This window comes from Gobio gobio (assembly GCF_949357685.1).
Source record: "Gobio gobio genome assembly, chromosome: 3".
Taxonomy (NCBI): Eukaryota; Metazoa; Chordata; class Actinopteri; order Cypriniformes; family Gobionidae; genus Gobio; species Gobio gobio.
Window position 1 is genome coordinate 26,375,809 of NC_137099.1, and position 13,070 is coordinate 26,388,878.

At 38.8% G+C, this 13,070-nt stretch overlaps 1 protein-coding gene across 1 annotated transcript in view; it reads right to left on the reverse strand.

Annotated features, from left to right (window-relative positions):
• lrba (LPS-responsive vesicle trafficking, beach and anchor containing) overlaps nucleotides 1-13,070 on the reverse strand; it is a 271,239-nt gene that overhangs the window by 150,181 nt on the left and 107,988 nt on the right. Inside the window, exons 31-33 of the mRNA XM_079813173.1 lie at nucleotides 10,316-10,394; nucleotides 10,076-10,209; nucleotides 8,332-8,393 (exon numbers count right to left, since the gene is read on the reverse strand). Coding sequence (XP_079669299.1) covers nucleotides 8,332-8,393; nucleotides 10,076-10,209; nucleotides 10,316-10,394 — 275 coding nt within the window. The remainder of the gene's footprint in view (nucleotides 1-8,331; nucleotides 8,394-10,075; nucleotides 10,210-10,315; nucleotides 10,395-13,070) is intronic.

The window sequence follows — 13,070 nt, forward strand, 5'->3', positions numbered from 1 at the left end:
CATTCTTGAATTTTTTTATTATTAATTTTAATATTATCCTTCAAGGAGTTCAATTATTTTAATATTCTTGATTATTTGTTTATTTTTATTATTATTATTATTATTATTATTGCCATGTAAGGTGGTTCATAATAAAATATTTAAATATTCTTGATTGTCTGTTATTATTTTCTTACTTTAAATTATTTTAATATAGCCCTTCGGGGAGTTTAATTATCATTTTAATATTCTTGTTTTTTTATTATTATTATTATTATTATTATTATTATTATTTTAATATTGCCCTTCAAGGTAGTTTAATGTTGAGGTGCTAAAACTTCCACTTAAATGTCCACTTGTTGAGGTCCGCTTTAATCAACTCATCGTAATATCAAAATGGCATCTGACAGCAGGTACAGACAGCTTAATTTACTGATGTGACAAGCCGAACGCTCTACAAGTCCTGTGCATGTTCTCAGATGTTATCTCTTCTAAAGCAAACACACAATCCCAAACGGCCAAGGGCCTGTGTTTCTGTGAGGACACTCCACACAAGGGGACTTTACAAGGGGAGCAAATATTTACTCTGACTACATTTAAAGACCACAGAGGATTGTGGTTAAATACACAGATGTGATTAGAAGCTTCCTTACGATGAGCTGGGCTTAGAGGTGTCAAAAGATTTCTAAAAACTGCTCATTTATTAAATAAAAAAAGTTAAAGTGTCTTTTCCCCTTTCTGTTGAAGGTTTAGGAGGAGGGTGATGACTGAAATAATCTAACTTGACAGGAATGATAATAGCATACATAAATCTTGTTGTTTTCCTTTCTGGGCTAAAGAAACAATGATTATTATATGTTCCGCACATGGTGAGAATGCACACAGTGATAACATGATTTTGATTTTGTAAATATACATATCCATGTATGTAAACAGTGACAGAGAGAGAGGAAAGAGATTTTGAATGAAGCATGCCAGATCAACATCAACCTAGTATAAGGATCTTCAACAGTTAAAGCAAAAAACTAGCATGAAGGACTGTTAGTCTAACGGCATAATAAAAAAAAACAATTTGCCACAATAATATGTCTCCTTCCCAGCCAACGATATTGCAGTCAGAGAGTGAATTAAAAGTCACTCAAGTCATAAGCTTTCCTCATGCCGTTCCCTCTCACTTCCTGTCAGGAAGAGCCCCCTCTCCGGACGCATAGCTCGCATCGGCAGGGCGCCGGCAGAATTAAGTGCCAGTTGGTGTTAGTGTGTTTTCTCTGGGCCTCGACGGAGCCCTGTGTTCAAAGAATGCTGAGAGCAATGTTATCCACCGGCACAGAGACCCTTGTGGGTCGTTGTCTGGGGTGGAGGAGGGAGGAAGATGGAGAGGGGGAAAGACAACACGTGGCCTGGGCCTGCGCTTGAACCTTACGTATATGTTATGCCTCTCAGCGGGGTCCAGGTCCGACTGTGAGATGGGGAGGGAGAAAGATTCAACCTCAGGTTCAACCACATTCCTCTTCAGTTCTGCGACGTTTATGGAACTTACAAAGTTAAAAATGGCGTGTCTCAATGAGAAGAAACAGTCTGCACGGAACTTCAAGCGCATATTGCCAATGTCCCTGAATAGCTTTTCATTTGAAAAGGCCAGTTTTAAGTCCTAAACCAGTGGTTCCCAACCACGTTCCTGGAGGACCCCCAACAGTGCACATTTTGCATGTCTCCTCAATCGAACACACCTGATTCAGGTCATCAGCTCATTAGTAGCTACTCCAAGACCTGATGTGGGTGTGTCAGACAAAGGACACATCCAAAATGTGCACTGTTGGGGGTCCTCCAGGAACGTGGTTGGGAACCACTGTCCTAAACCATTTCTTCAAAATAGTCAAACATGGTCAGAAAGCCTGCTGGCCTGAAGTGGCAGAATAAGTTTAAAGATGGGTCACCGAACAGTATGTGCAGATGTTTTTACTGTCGTGTTTAGAATATTTGTACATTTCAATTTGTTTCTTGTTCTGTTCGAAAGGTACAAATAAAATGTGTTTTTCTCTCATATTTTCCCTGAAAATATGGTAATCCTGCTTTATTAGGCATTATTTGTGAAAAGGAGCAGAAAAAAAATGTCTCTTATGGTGCACCGGTCAAGAAATTTAAGGCCGATACTGATGATATTTTAACATGATCCATTACAAGTTCCAAAACTGCTCCAGTGAGAAATCATTAGCATCTATGATTTCTATGATAGTAGATTTGTTTTTTAGTCTTGTTGTTATTTTTGTGTGTGCGTTTTTGCAATGCAAGCAACTAATTAGTAAGTGACAGCATAAAGAGTCTGTTATTGCTCTATATATCTCTGTATATAAACATACATCTCGATTTACATGCATCTCTGTGGATCTAAAAATAAAAAATAAATCAGAATAGCGCAGGGCTGAGAGACAGAAAGTGTGCATTAGACAAGCTTGTGCGCAGATGAGAAATGATGAAGAGATCCAGTGAACGGTCACTGCTGAGGCTTCCACGGGACAGTCGACCGATCGATTCCTCTTTCTTTTGCTCTCCCTGTGAGTATTGATCCCAGAGTCACCGTGACTCCAGGGGGTTAAACTTTTGAGCCACTGGCCACTCTCCATCCTCTTCCTAAAGGTCAGAGGTTAAGAAATGCCAAGTGCTCAGGGGGAAGTCAGTGTCTCCAGTACGTATTGACTGACGAAGGTGCCCATCTGTTTAACAGGTTAACTCTACATTAAAGACTCCCTGGACTCCCAACAATATCAGGACAGCAGATGCGAAATGCTGATTATCAAAGTATGAAGATCATAAGCTTTTAGCAGCTTAGGATCTAAATGCATGACAGGAAAAAGGGCAAATGAAAACACAGGAAATAGAGAATACCAATGCAGGCCAAGCCTTTCGCAAACATGAACATGAAGATACTGGGGGTTTTTTTTGTACTTGTACCTTAGTCTTTCCATCGTGTGAGGCATTCAGAAGATGAATGTCTTAAAGAATAGATGACCTGACACAAGGTCTGAGCGGTAATGGCTGATATAGGGAAACACGACTGCCCGACTCCCATATATATCTGACAGACACACAGCTATCAGGAGGCCACTGTCAAGTAGATGGATGAGATGATTTTCAAACCAACTCCGATCTGAGAGCAGTTTGCAATTGCTTTTCTGAGCTTATATAAAGTAGCATTTAACAAAAGATTATTTTTGTGTATAATTTTAGCTGGACAATCTTATTTATAAATCAAATCCAAAAGCTTCTACTCCTCGTCAGAGTGTCTCAATGTGGGCAGCATTATTTATTGAAAAGCAGAAACCTTTTTAAGTGGTGTTCTCCTGTACAACATCAGGTGGTATATCTTCTTCAGCGAGGCGGTGTGTGTGTATGTGTGATGGTTGTCAAAGAGAATTAGGTCGGGTGAAACACAAGGCTTTTACGTGGATGCCTTGAATGGCAATATGAGGACACTCAAAGATGATCTTCATGTAATATGCAGGGCCTAATCTGAAGCCATATCACTCGCAATTTCCTAAACGGAGTGGATGCTTTGATAGCTGTTGTTTTATGCTCATCCTTCCTCTCTCATCCCACCCACATTCATTCTTCTGTAGACATCTGCTCTCCTCTCTCTGCTCTGCTTGAAAGTATTAAAGGAATGTTCTGGGTTCAATGCAAGTTGAGTTTAATCAACAGCATTTTTAGCATAATTTTACCACACAAAATAATTGACTAATAATTCATCCTAATAATAAAATATACATGGTAAACTTTAGGGGTGTAACGGTTCTCTGGACAAAATCAAACCGCACCGTTCTCTACCCATGGTCCAGCATGCGCTTGCACCGTGGTTAATCTCTAAAACAAATACTTTCTTTGAAAAACTAAAACCTGAATGTTTATTGTGCTAAAATCCTACTGACATGTCACTTGCATAATTTGGAACATAGAGTGTGCATATATATATAGCGAGGAAAATAAGTATTTGAACACCCTGCTATTTTGCAAGTTCTCCCACTTAGAAATCATGGAGGGGTCTGAAATTGTCATCGTAGGTGCATGTCTACTGTGAGAGACATAATCTAAAAAAAAAAAATCCAGAAATCACAATGTATGATTTTTTAACTATTTATTTGTATGATACAGCTGCAAATAAGTATTTGAACACCTGTCTATCAGCTAGAATTCTGACCCTCAAAGACCTGTTAGTCTGCCTTTAAAATGTCCACCTCCACTCCATTTATTATCCTAAATTAGATGCACCTGTTTGAGGTCGTTAGCCGCATAAAGACACCTGTCCACCCCATACAATCAGTAAGAATCCAACTACTAACATGGCCAAGACCAAAGAGCTGTCCAAAGACACTAGAGACAAAATTGTACACCTCCACAAGGCTGGAAAGGGCTACGGGGAAATTGCCAAGCAGCTTGGTGAAAAAAGGTCCACTGTTGGAGCAATCATTAGAAAATGGAAGAAGCTAAGACCAAGCTAAGCTAAGCTTGAAGACTGTCAATCTCCCTCGGACTGGGGCTCCATGCAAGATCTCACCTCGTGGGGTCTCGATGATCCTAAGAAAGGTGAGAAAATCAGCCCAGAACTACACGGGAGGAGCTGGTCAATGACCTGAAAAGAACTGGGACCACCGTTTCCAAGGTTACTGTTGGTAATACACTAAGACGTCATGGTTTGAAATCATGCATGGCACGGAAGGTTCCCCTGCTTAAACCAGCACATTTCCAGGCCCGTCTTAAGTTTGCCAATGACCATTTGGATGATCCAGAGGAGTCATGGGAGAAAGTCATGTGGTCAGTTGAGACAAAAATAGAACTTTTTGGTCATAATTCCACTAAACGTGTTTGGAGGAAGAAGAATGATGAGTACCATCCCAAGAACACCATCCCTACTGTGAAGCATGAGGGTGGTAGCATCATGCTGTGGGGGTGTTTTTCTGCACATGGGATAGGGCGACTGCACTGTATTAAGAAGAGGATGACTGGGGCCATGTATTGCGAGATTTTGGGGAACAACCTCCTTCCCTCAGTTAGAGCATTGAAGATGGGTCGAGGCTGGGTCTTCTAACATGACAATGACCCGAAGCACAGCCAGGATAACCACGGGAGTGGCTCTGTAAGAAGCATATCAAGGTTCTGGCATGGCCTAGCCAGTCTCCAGACCTAAACCCAATAGAGAATCTTTGGAGGGAGCTCAAACTCCGTGTTTCTCAGCGACAGGCCAGAAACCTGACTGATCTAGAGAAGATCTGTGTGGAGGAGTGGGCCAGAATCCCTCCTGCAGTGTGTGCAAGCCTGGTGAAAAACTACAGGAAACGTTTGACCTCTGTAATTGCGAACAAAGGCTACTGTTCCAAATATTAACATTGATTTTCTCATGTGTTCAAATACTTATTTGCAGCTGTATCATACAAATAAATAGTTAAAAAAAAATCATACATTGTGATTTCTGGATTTTTTTTTGGATTAAGTCTCTCACAGTGGACATGCACCTACGATGACAATTTCAGACCCCTCCATGATTTCTAAGTGGGAGAACTTGCAAAATAGCAGGGTGTTCAAATACTTATTTTCCTCACTATATATATATATATATATATATATATATATATATATATATATATATATATATATATATATATATATATATATATATATATATATATATATATATATATATATATATATATATATATATATATATAAATATATATATATATGTATGTATGTATGTATGTTTCAATTACACTGTAATGGGGAAAATTTATTTTCATTGAGCCATCAGAAGTATCAGTGATACTGGCCTTCATTCATAAAAATATGCCATTAAAGTATTTAAAACATACTGTCTTTATGTTGGTTCTACATTAATTTGGAGATTAACAGTGAAATTATAAAATATATTAAAAACTTAAAAAAACTGAAGTGTTTTATGTGCAAATATGTCTCTTAACTGCAAACAAAACTACAATGCATTGTAGCCATTGTAGTTAGTTTGCAGTAAAGAGACATATTTGCAGTCATATGCATATTTTTAAAGAACAAAGGTGTGAAAGAATGAAAAATAAAACAATAGAAAATCAATTAAAATCTGCATGTCTAATACAGCTTTATATAACAACTATCAATAAAACACAAGTGAAAAGCAATAAACCACAATAGGCTTATAGAAGATGATGAAAATTGATCCTGTGTTGAGAATAAAGGGATTCATTTCAGAGAGATGCAATAAAATTGCAGTTAAGAATCGCAGTCTAACAGAAGAGCAACCCTCCTGATCCTGAGTGATTAAAAACTAGTCTGTGACCCCAACCTTTGACCTCTAGCCCCAAACCCACTCCATCTTGTACCATAGATATTAATTAGAAAATTTGTGCAGACGGTACCGTATCCGGCTGGATACTATTTTGGGATAAGAAGGAAATGTAAGCAAAAGAAAACGAATCGATCAACATCCTCCCTTTCTCATTGCCTATTCAGTCAACAAAAGGACTGCTTCACTTCCTCTATACAACAACAGTGCTTCCTGGGCAGGGGTGTCATGTCCAAGATCAATCAGAGACCCTAAAGTTCTTCCTGATTCTTCTTCCAAATAAGAGAAAGAAAAATATTCCATACCGTTCATAAAACAAATATTTCCCCCAACAAAAGACTGTGTAATTTCAGTGGGGTAAACAGGGCATAAGACCTCATTTGAGCTTTGCCGCCTTTTTCCACCCTTTCTCCCCCACAATAAAATTACATTTGCATCAGCTTTGAGAGAATTTAGTTCAGATGATTTATTGAAGTAATCAGCAGCAACGCAGCCCTTTCATTGCAGCACAGGGTCTGCGACGCACCGCCACTGGAACGGGTTTTGGGCCGGAGGCTTTTTTTCAGTGGAGGCAGGCAGAACCCAAATTCTCCCCTTTGATTAGATTAGCATTACACAACAGCGTGACAGATATGACAAATAGGTGCATTAGAGTGTGTCATTTATTCCCTCTTTTCTAGATGCTTGGGTTCACGGAGGGACCCCCACCTCACGCCTCACTTCTGCAAATATATGCAGCCCCTGACGCCCCGCCTGATGCCTGATCTCTCTGGATTACCTTCAGAGAGGGTTATAGGAGGACGATACGTGCTTTATTTCTGAAAATAAAAGCCATAAAAAAGATGCAAGGAGTGTTTGTGTATGTGTACTAGTCATTTGTATGTAAACACCATGATACATTCTCACCTTTATCCATGGATTGCTAATACTGAATAATTCAATAATGTCTTTACTCAAGCAAAATGATAGTCACTGAAAATCTGTAGTAGCCCTGGCTGCTGAGTGAGTGTGTGTGTGTCTGAAGTGACAGAATATCACACACTTCAGTGACTCTCCTCCTCTAAGGGCACCCTATGGCTACCTCCATTAGCCCCCATCACAAACACTCATATTATGCACACATGCTCACTCTCTCGCCACACACACACAATTCTAACATCACACCACTGATTTTCCTCTTAATTAACACTGACAAATGCACCTAGAACTCAAACACTGACACACACAAACCTACAAATGTAAATCAGGACCTACCATAAACCTCTAATGTTTTATATAAAGTTTATTATAACGACCACAAGCTAACCTTTGCACAAACTTTCAATCTAATATCTTTACCCATTTAAAACCAACTCTTTAGATCCCTTAATTCTAAATATTACCCAGTTATTTTAGCCCGTAAAATCTAATTTAAATAAAAATGTTATAAAACTTTAGACAGTCCACTTTGTGGTGGTTAATTTTATATACACAATTTATATACACAATTTTATTTATTTATAAATACATTTTCCAAGCACAAATGTCTTCGAATATCTTCAAAGGGAGGATTTAGATCATTTTGGGAACAATTTCTTTCCCAAACTATAGCAAATAACACACACACACAGTCACACTCACACAAAACACGCTCAAACACACCTACACGCTCGCACACAAACAAACACAGAGCTCTGTTATCAACTGTTCATCCTACCTGCCTTAAATACTCTCTGCAAAACTCGATGTAGAGGCCGATCGATCGCAAAACGTTATCAATGTTGCATTATCCTCTGTGACTGGCTATATGACCAAGACCGTTACACTGGGTCAAGACCCCTGACCTTTGAACTCAAATCAACAGCATTAAGAAGGGCACTGTGGCCATTTTTCTGGACTTTTGTCTATACTCAGAGCTTAGTAAGAAAGGATTCAGGCTGGCAGTGTGAAGATAACACCTGCAATGATGGATTTATTAACAATGAAGAGAAAGAGGCTGAGGGGAAGGTGGAAAAACCTTGAGAAGAGATGGAGGAATGACTTACCTGAGAACACAGCAGCATGACCAGTTCAACCACAGAACTGCTGGACTTCATACACACAAGACCTGCAAAAAAACAAAAACAAAAAAACATTTAATTCCAGTTTCAGTAGGCAAAACTTTTAACCATTAACGATGATGAAGATTTTGAACTCAACATGACTGATCTTAAATTTTGATTTGTTGAAATATGTCTCTAAATAAAAAGCAGAGAAAATATTCATAAGCAACAAATATGTTTTATTGATTCTGTAGCAGTCCTCCTGTGGTCTCTGTAATGTTAGTATTACAGCCATAGATGTATTTTTCTTATACAGTAGTTTACAGTATATTTCAGACTTGATCTAATGGTACAGTATCCTGCTTATTTATTGGCTACGAATAAGCATGGATATTGAAAGAGGGACAGAATAAAGGTTTCTAAGATGAGTGGTCAGTTATACACTGCTGCCATGGGCAATGGTTATTATTCAGAAATATTTGATCAGAAATGTTGTGATCTATGTGATTTCTTAAGTCTAATTAAGTAGTATTACGGGGAAGAAAAAAAAAGCCAATAAAAATATTTCATTCTTCTCACCAGTGACTATTTTGCTGACACATGAACATTTGTGAGTGGCCTAATTCTGCACCATCTTGCGGGGTCAAGCAGTATTGATGACCTTAATGAACCTACATGATGCTACTGTAAACTAATACATGTTTGAGCTTGTATTACATGAGACTAAATATGGTGAGCATATGTTCTATTGATCTGCTTTAAAGAACTACATACATAAGAGAGAGAGAGATTTAGCATGAAAGCTAAAGGTGAGAACAAACAGGAAGCTGGAGGAAGAGGAAGGAAGGAAGCATTTTTGTTTTAAGTGGCTCTCTAAAGTCGCCCTCCAGCTATCAATCAGCGTTTCATTTCTCTGGTTGGCAGTGGACAGTCCAAACACTCGTATGAGAGTGCTGACCTCTGACCCTGAGCTCTATAAAAGAGCACTGCTATTATAATCAGTGAGTTAAAAGATACTTTCAGCCATATTTACAGCTTAAATCTGGTTAGAGGTGAGAGAGGGTGTGGGTGCCTTTGTAACATATTGGGAGTGATGAGATATCTCTGCGTTTCTATGTAGTGATGCGGACCTCACTTCAAAAGAGTGAAGGCCTTTAGTGGTACTGCAACTATTAAATGGTTATCCCATAATTTCCCATTATATCCCGTTATATCCCATATTCCCGATATACTGTTAGATTTGACGCGGTCCATGCTGCCGAGAGCGATGGTTAGATGAATATCTAAATGTGTGCTGCGCGCTTTCCTCTTAACAAAATAAATAAAACAGCAAGCATAAGAAAAGCACTTGATCATAGCAATTTTTGTACGAGCTCTGCAATTCATATTTGCAATACTCTACTAAACATAAAAAACAGTGTCAGTGTCGCGTTTCATCAGAAGTACTACTTCATTTTCAACTATAAAGCAGCTCTCCAGTGTGTTCATGTTTTCCCTCGCAGACGTCTGACCGCGACGGACTGAACTGGAGAAATTAACCAGAAAAGATTTCCATGTGAAAGAAGGCGGAGCCTCCACGCACATCCACGAGTAATCGTAATGTCATACACACCTAGGATGGCTTGAGGGTGAGTAATTTATGGGATCATTTTTTTATTTTTGGGTGAACTAAGCCAATACAACTTTAAGATGCATTTGTGTGACATATTCTGCAAATGTCAGTAATAAGAGCAGAAGAGTAGCTCACTGGTGCCCTCGATGAGTAGCTCCTGTCCGTGACTGCCCAGCAGTGTGCGAGAGAGGAACGGTGCGAAATCCACAAAAATCTCTCGGAGTAAAGGAGCTGCCTTCTCCAGAGCATGTTCCAATCTCTCTGAGATACTGAAAATACATACAAACACATTTTAAAATACGGACAGTGACAGTGAAATAGCAAAGAAATGTTGAATCAAATGTATTTCTGGAGAAAGAAAAAAAAAACAAAGACCTCATGCTGGGGGCGGAGCTCTGGGTCACTGGGGATAAGGCAGGGACAGATGGCAGGTTGGAGCTGGTGGAGGTTCCTCCTGCAGAAAATACCGATAACCAGTACACTATTTATTACACAAATGCATACACACTAAACAATACAGGGATAGATAGAACAAGCACATGCACCATGAATGAATCTTCACTAATTCTACAGATTAGAGCAGGGTGATATGACCAACAGATAATCCTATTATTATTATTATTATTATAATTACTATTATTATTACTAATAACTACTGTTATTATTATTATTATTATTCTTATTATTCTTATTATTATTATTATTATGCAAAAAAGCCTGAACAAACGAATAATGTAAAATTTGAATCAAATTGGTTTTTGGATATTTTTTAGAAACAAAAATAATATTAATTTTGATATCATCAATTGTTTTTCTTTTCAGTTTATTCAAACAGCTACAATGGCCAATTGCCGTAAAAATACAGTAAAATCTAGTTCAAAATAACCAATGCACACAAGAATTACATTTAAAGGAGAACACTCCACTTTTTTTGAAAATTTTCCCTAGAGTTCAATAGTTGAGTTTTACCGTTTTCAAATACATTCAGCCGATCTCCGGGTCTGGCGGAAGCACTTTTAGCATAGCTTAGCATAGATCATTGAATCTGATTAGACTGTTAGCATCTCGCTCAAAAAATGACCTATTTAAAAATTGACTCTTCTGTAGTTACATTGTGTACTAAGACCGACGGAAAATTAAAAGTTGCGATTTTCTAAGCAAATATCTGATAATGATCATATTGTCCAGCCCAACTAACAACCTCGTAAAATCACCCTTTCCTGCAGCTCTCTGCTACACTTTCATATAAAGGACAAGAGTGAAGAGGAACCCATGTGAAAGGAGCTTTGACTGAATGATAGCTCTGTTCTCGTTAGCATTCATGTAAAATAAGCATTAGAGCAGCTCTTACACTCCCCCTGATAAAACAGCCCATAAATTCATTAGCGCTGTGTGTGGCTGTGATTAGTGTGCGAATAATTATATGTCAATAAATTTCATCTTGCCCTGGAAGTGTCACATTTTGGGCTAGTAAAGGTCTTGGCACGATCACGCTCTCTCTCACAGGATATCACACCACAATAAATCTGCATGCACTAATATCTCTACACACACACGTGGAGTCTCAGGAAAGGGATAACTCTAGCAGGATGACAGGCAGCAGTGTGGAATGTTCCTGGCTGTGGGGACAGTGGCTCTTTAAGCACCAACATGTGCTTCTGCAGAGATGAAGTAGCCACTTCAAACAGCCCAGAGAAAATTAGCTTATCACTATTCAGCTGGGACCTGCCCCTCTCCTCGCACACACATACACAAGAGAACCATAAAGACACAGACAAGCTTACAACTACAAGCATGAGATATAGACCCATGAGTACACTAGTTCAAAGACAAGAAAAGCGAAAGGGAGCTAAAAACAATCCCTTCATGCACAAAGGACCATGTGTGCATGCAGATGTTGATTTCACTATATTAGAAAGGACATCTCATAGAAGCAATGGATTTTAGACAGAGGTAATGATGTTGGCTACAATTGAAATCCAACTTCTAATCATCACACAAACTTGTTGATATGATTAGATGTACTGAAAAACATGATTTGGACGATGTATGAGGATTTTAAATTGTTAAGGCCACTTCAGATGCCGTTAAGTTGGTTTCACTATAACCGTTTATCATCATAATCTCCTACACTTCGCTTTGAAATACAGCATTCTGTGCAGAATTTAAATGGGTCCGATATGTTTTGTTGTATGCGCCGACTTGCGCATATGATCTGCTCTGCGCTCTCGTGTCTCTAGTCAACGGCTATGGTCTAGACTATGTGTGTGAGCTGCGGCGGTGCGTGTGAAAGTAACGTAAAACCAGACTTCATTCACCTCAACTGAAAGCATATATACACTGTCTGAATCGTTTCCTATCGCATGTATAGTGCGCTATGTGCCATTCACCATGTAAAAAATAGTAAACGTGTGAACAGCTGACTGATTTCAGCCGCTGCTTCAGCGTCTATTTATAGTGTAGGGGGCGGGCGCTTCAGATTCTAGAGACCATTTGATTGGACAGAAAATGTGATGAGAAGATGAAGTCTGCGATGATGTCATCAAAATCTGTGATCCATTTTAACGGAAGTGAGAGACTGTAAGTTTTGAATGCTTATATCTCCTAAATACGAATTTTGTCATTGTTTTGGAACACACCAGCTTATTCATAACCTTAAAACTAACATAATCATACTAAAAGCTAAAAAACTTAATTTTGATTTCAGGGGGCCTTTAAAAAATACGACTGATGGACCAACGACGAGGTTCAGGCTTTTCTAAGCTTATATGCGGAGGATGACATCCAGCAGGAACTGGAAAGTCTTGCACAGTCTTGCGTTACCGGACAAATTTGCCTAATCTTCATGGTGCCATGATCGAAATGCAGACAGCAACAGGACTGGGGGGAAAAAGTTCCTGGGGCAAATTGTTCCGGGTAATTTCGGTGGAAACGCGGCATTAGTAGTTGGGTTATAATATCAGTTCTGATTAAATGTAATATGCAGTGATTGTAAAGGACAGAACACAGGATTGAAGGTTCTGATTCATATTAATACCCTATACTAGGATTGAGATATGAATTTCTATAATAGAGCAAACAGCTCTGTACTTGGTAATGTGTAGGTAACAGTGTAGACATGATCATTCAT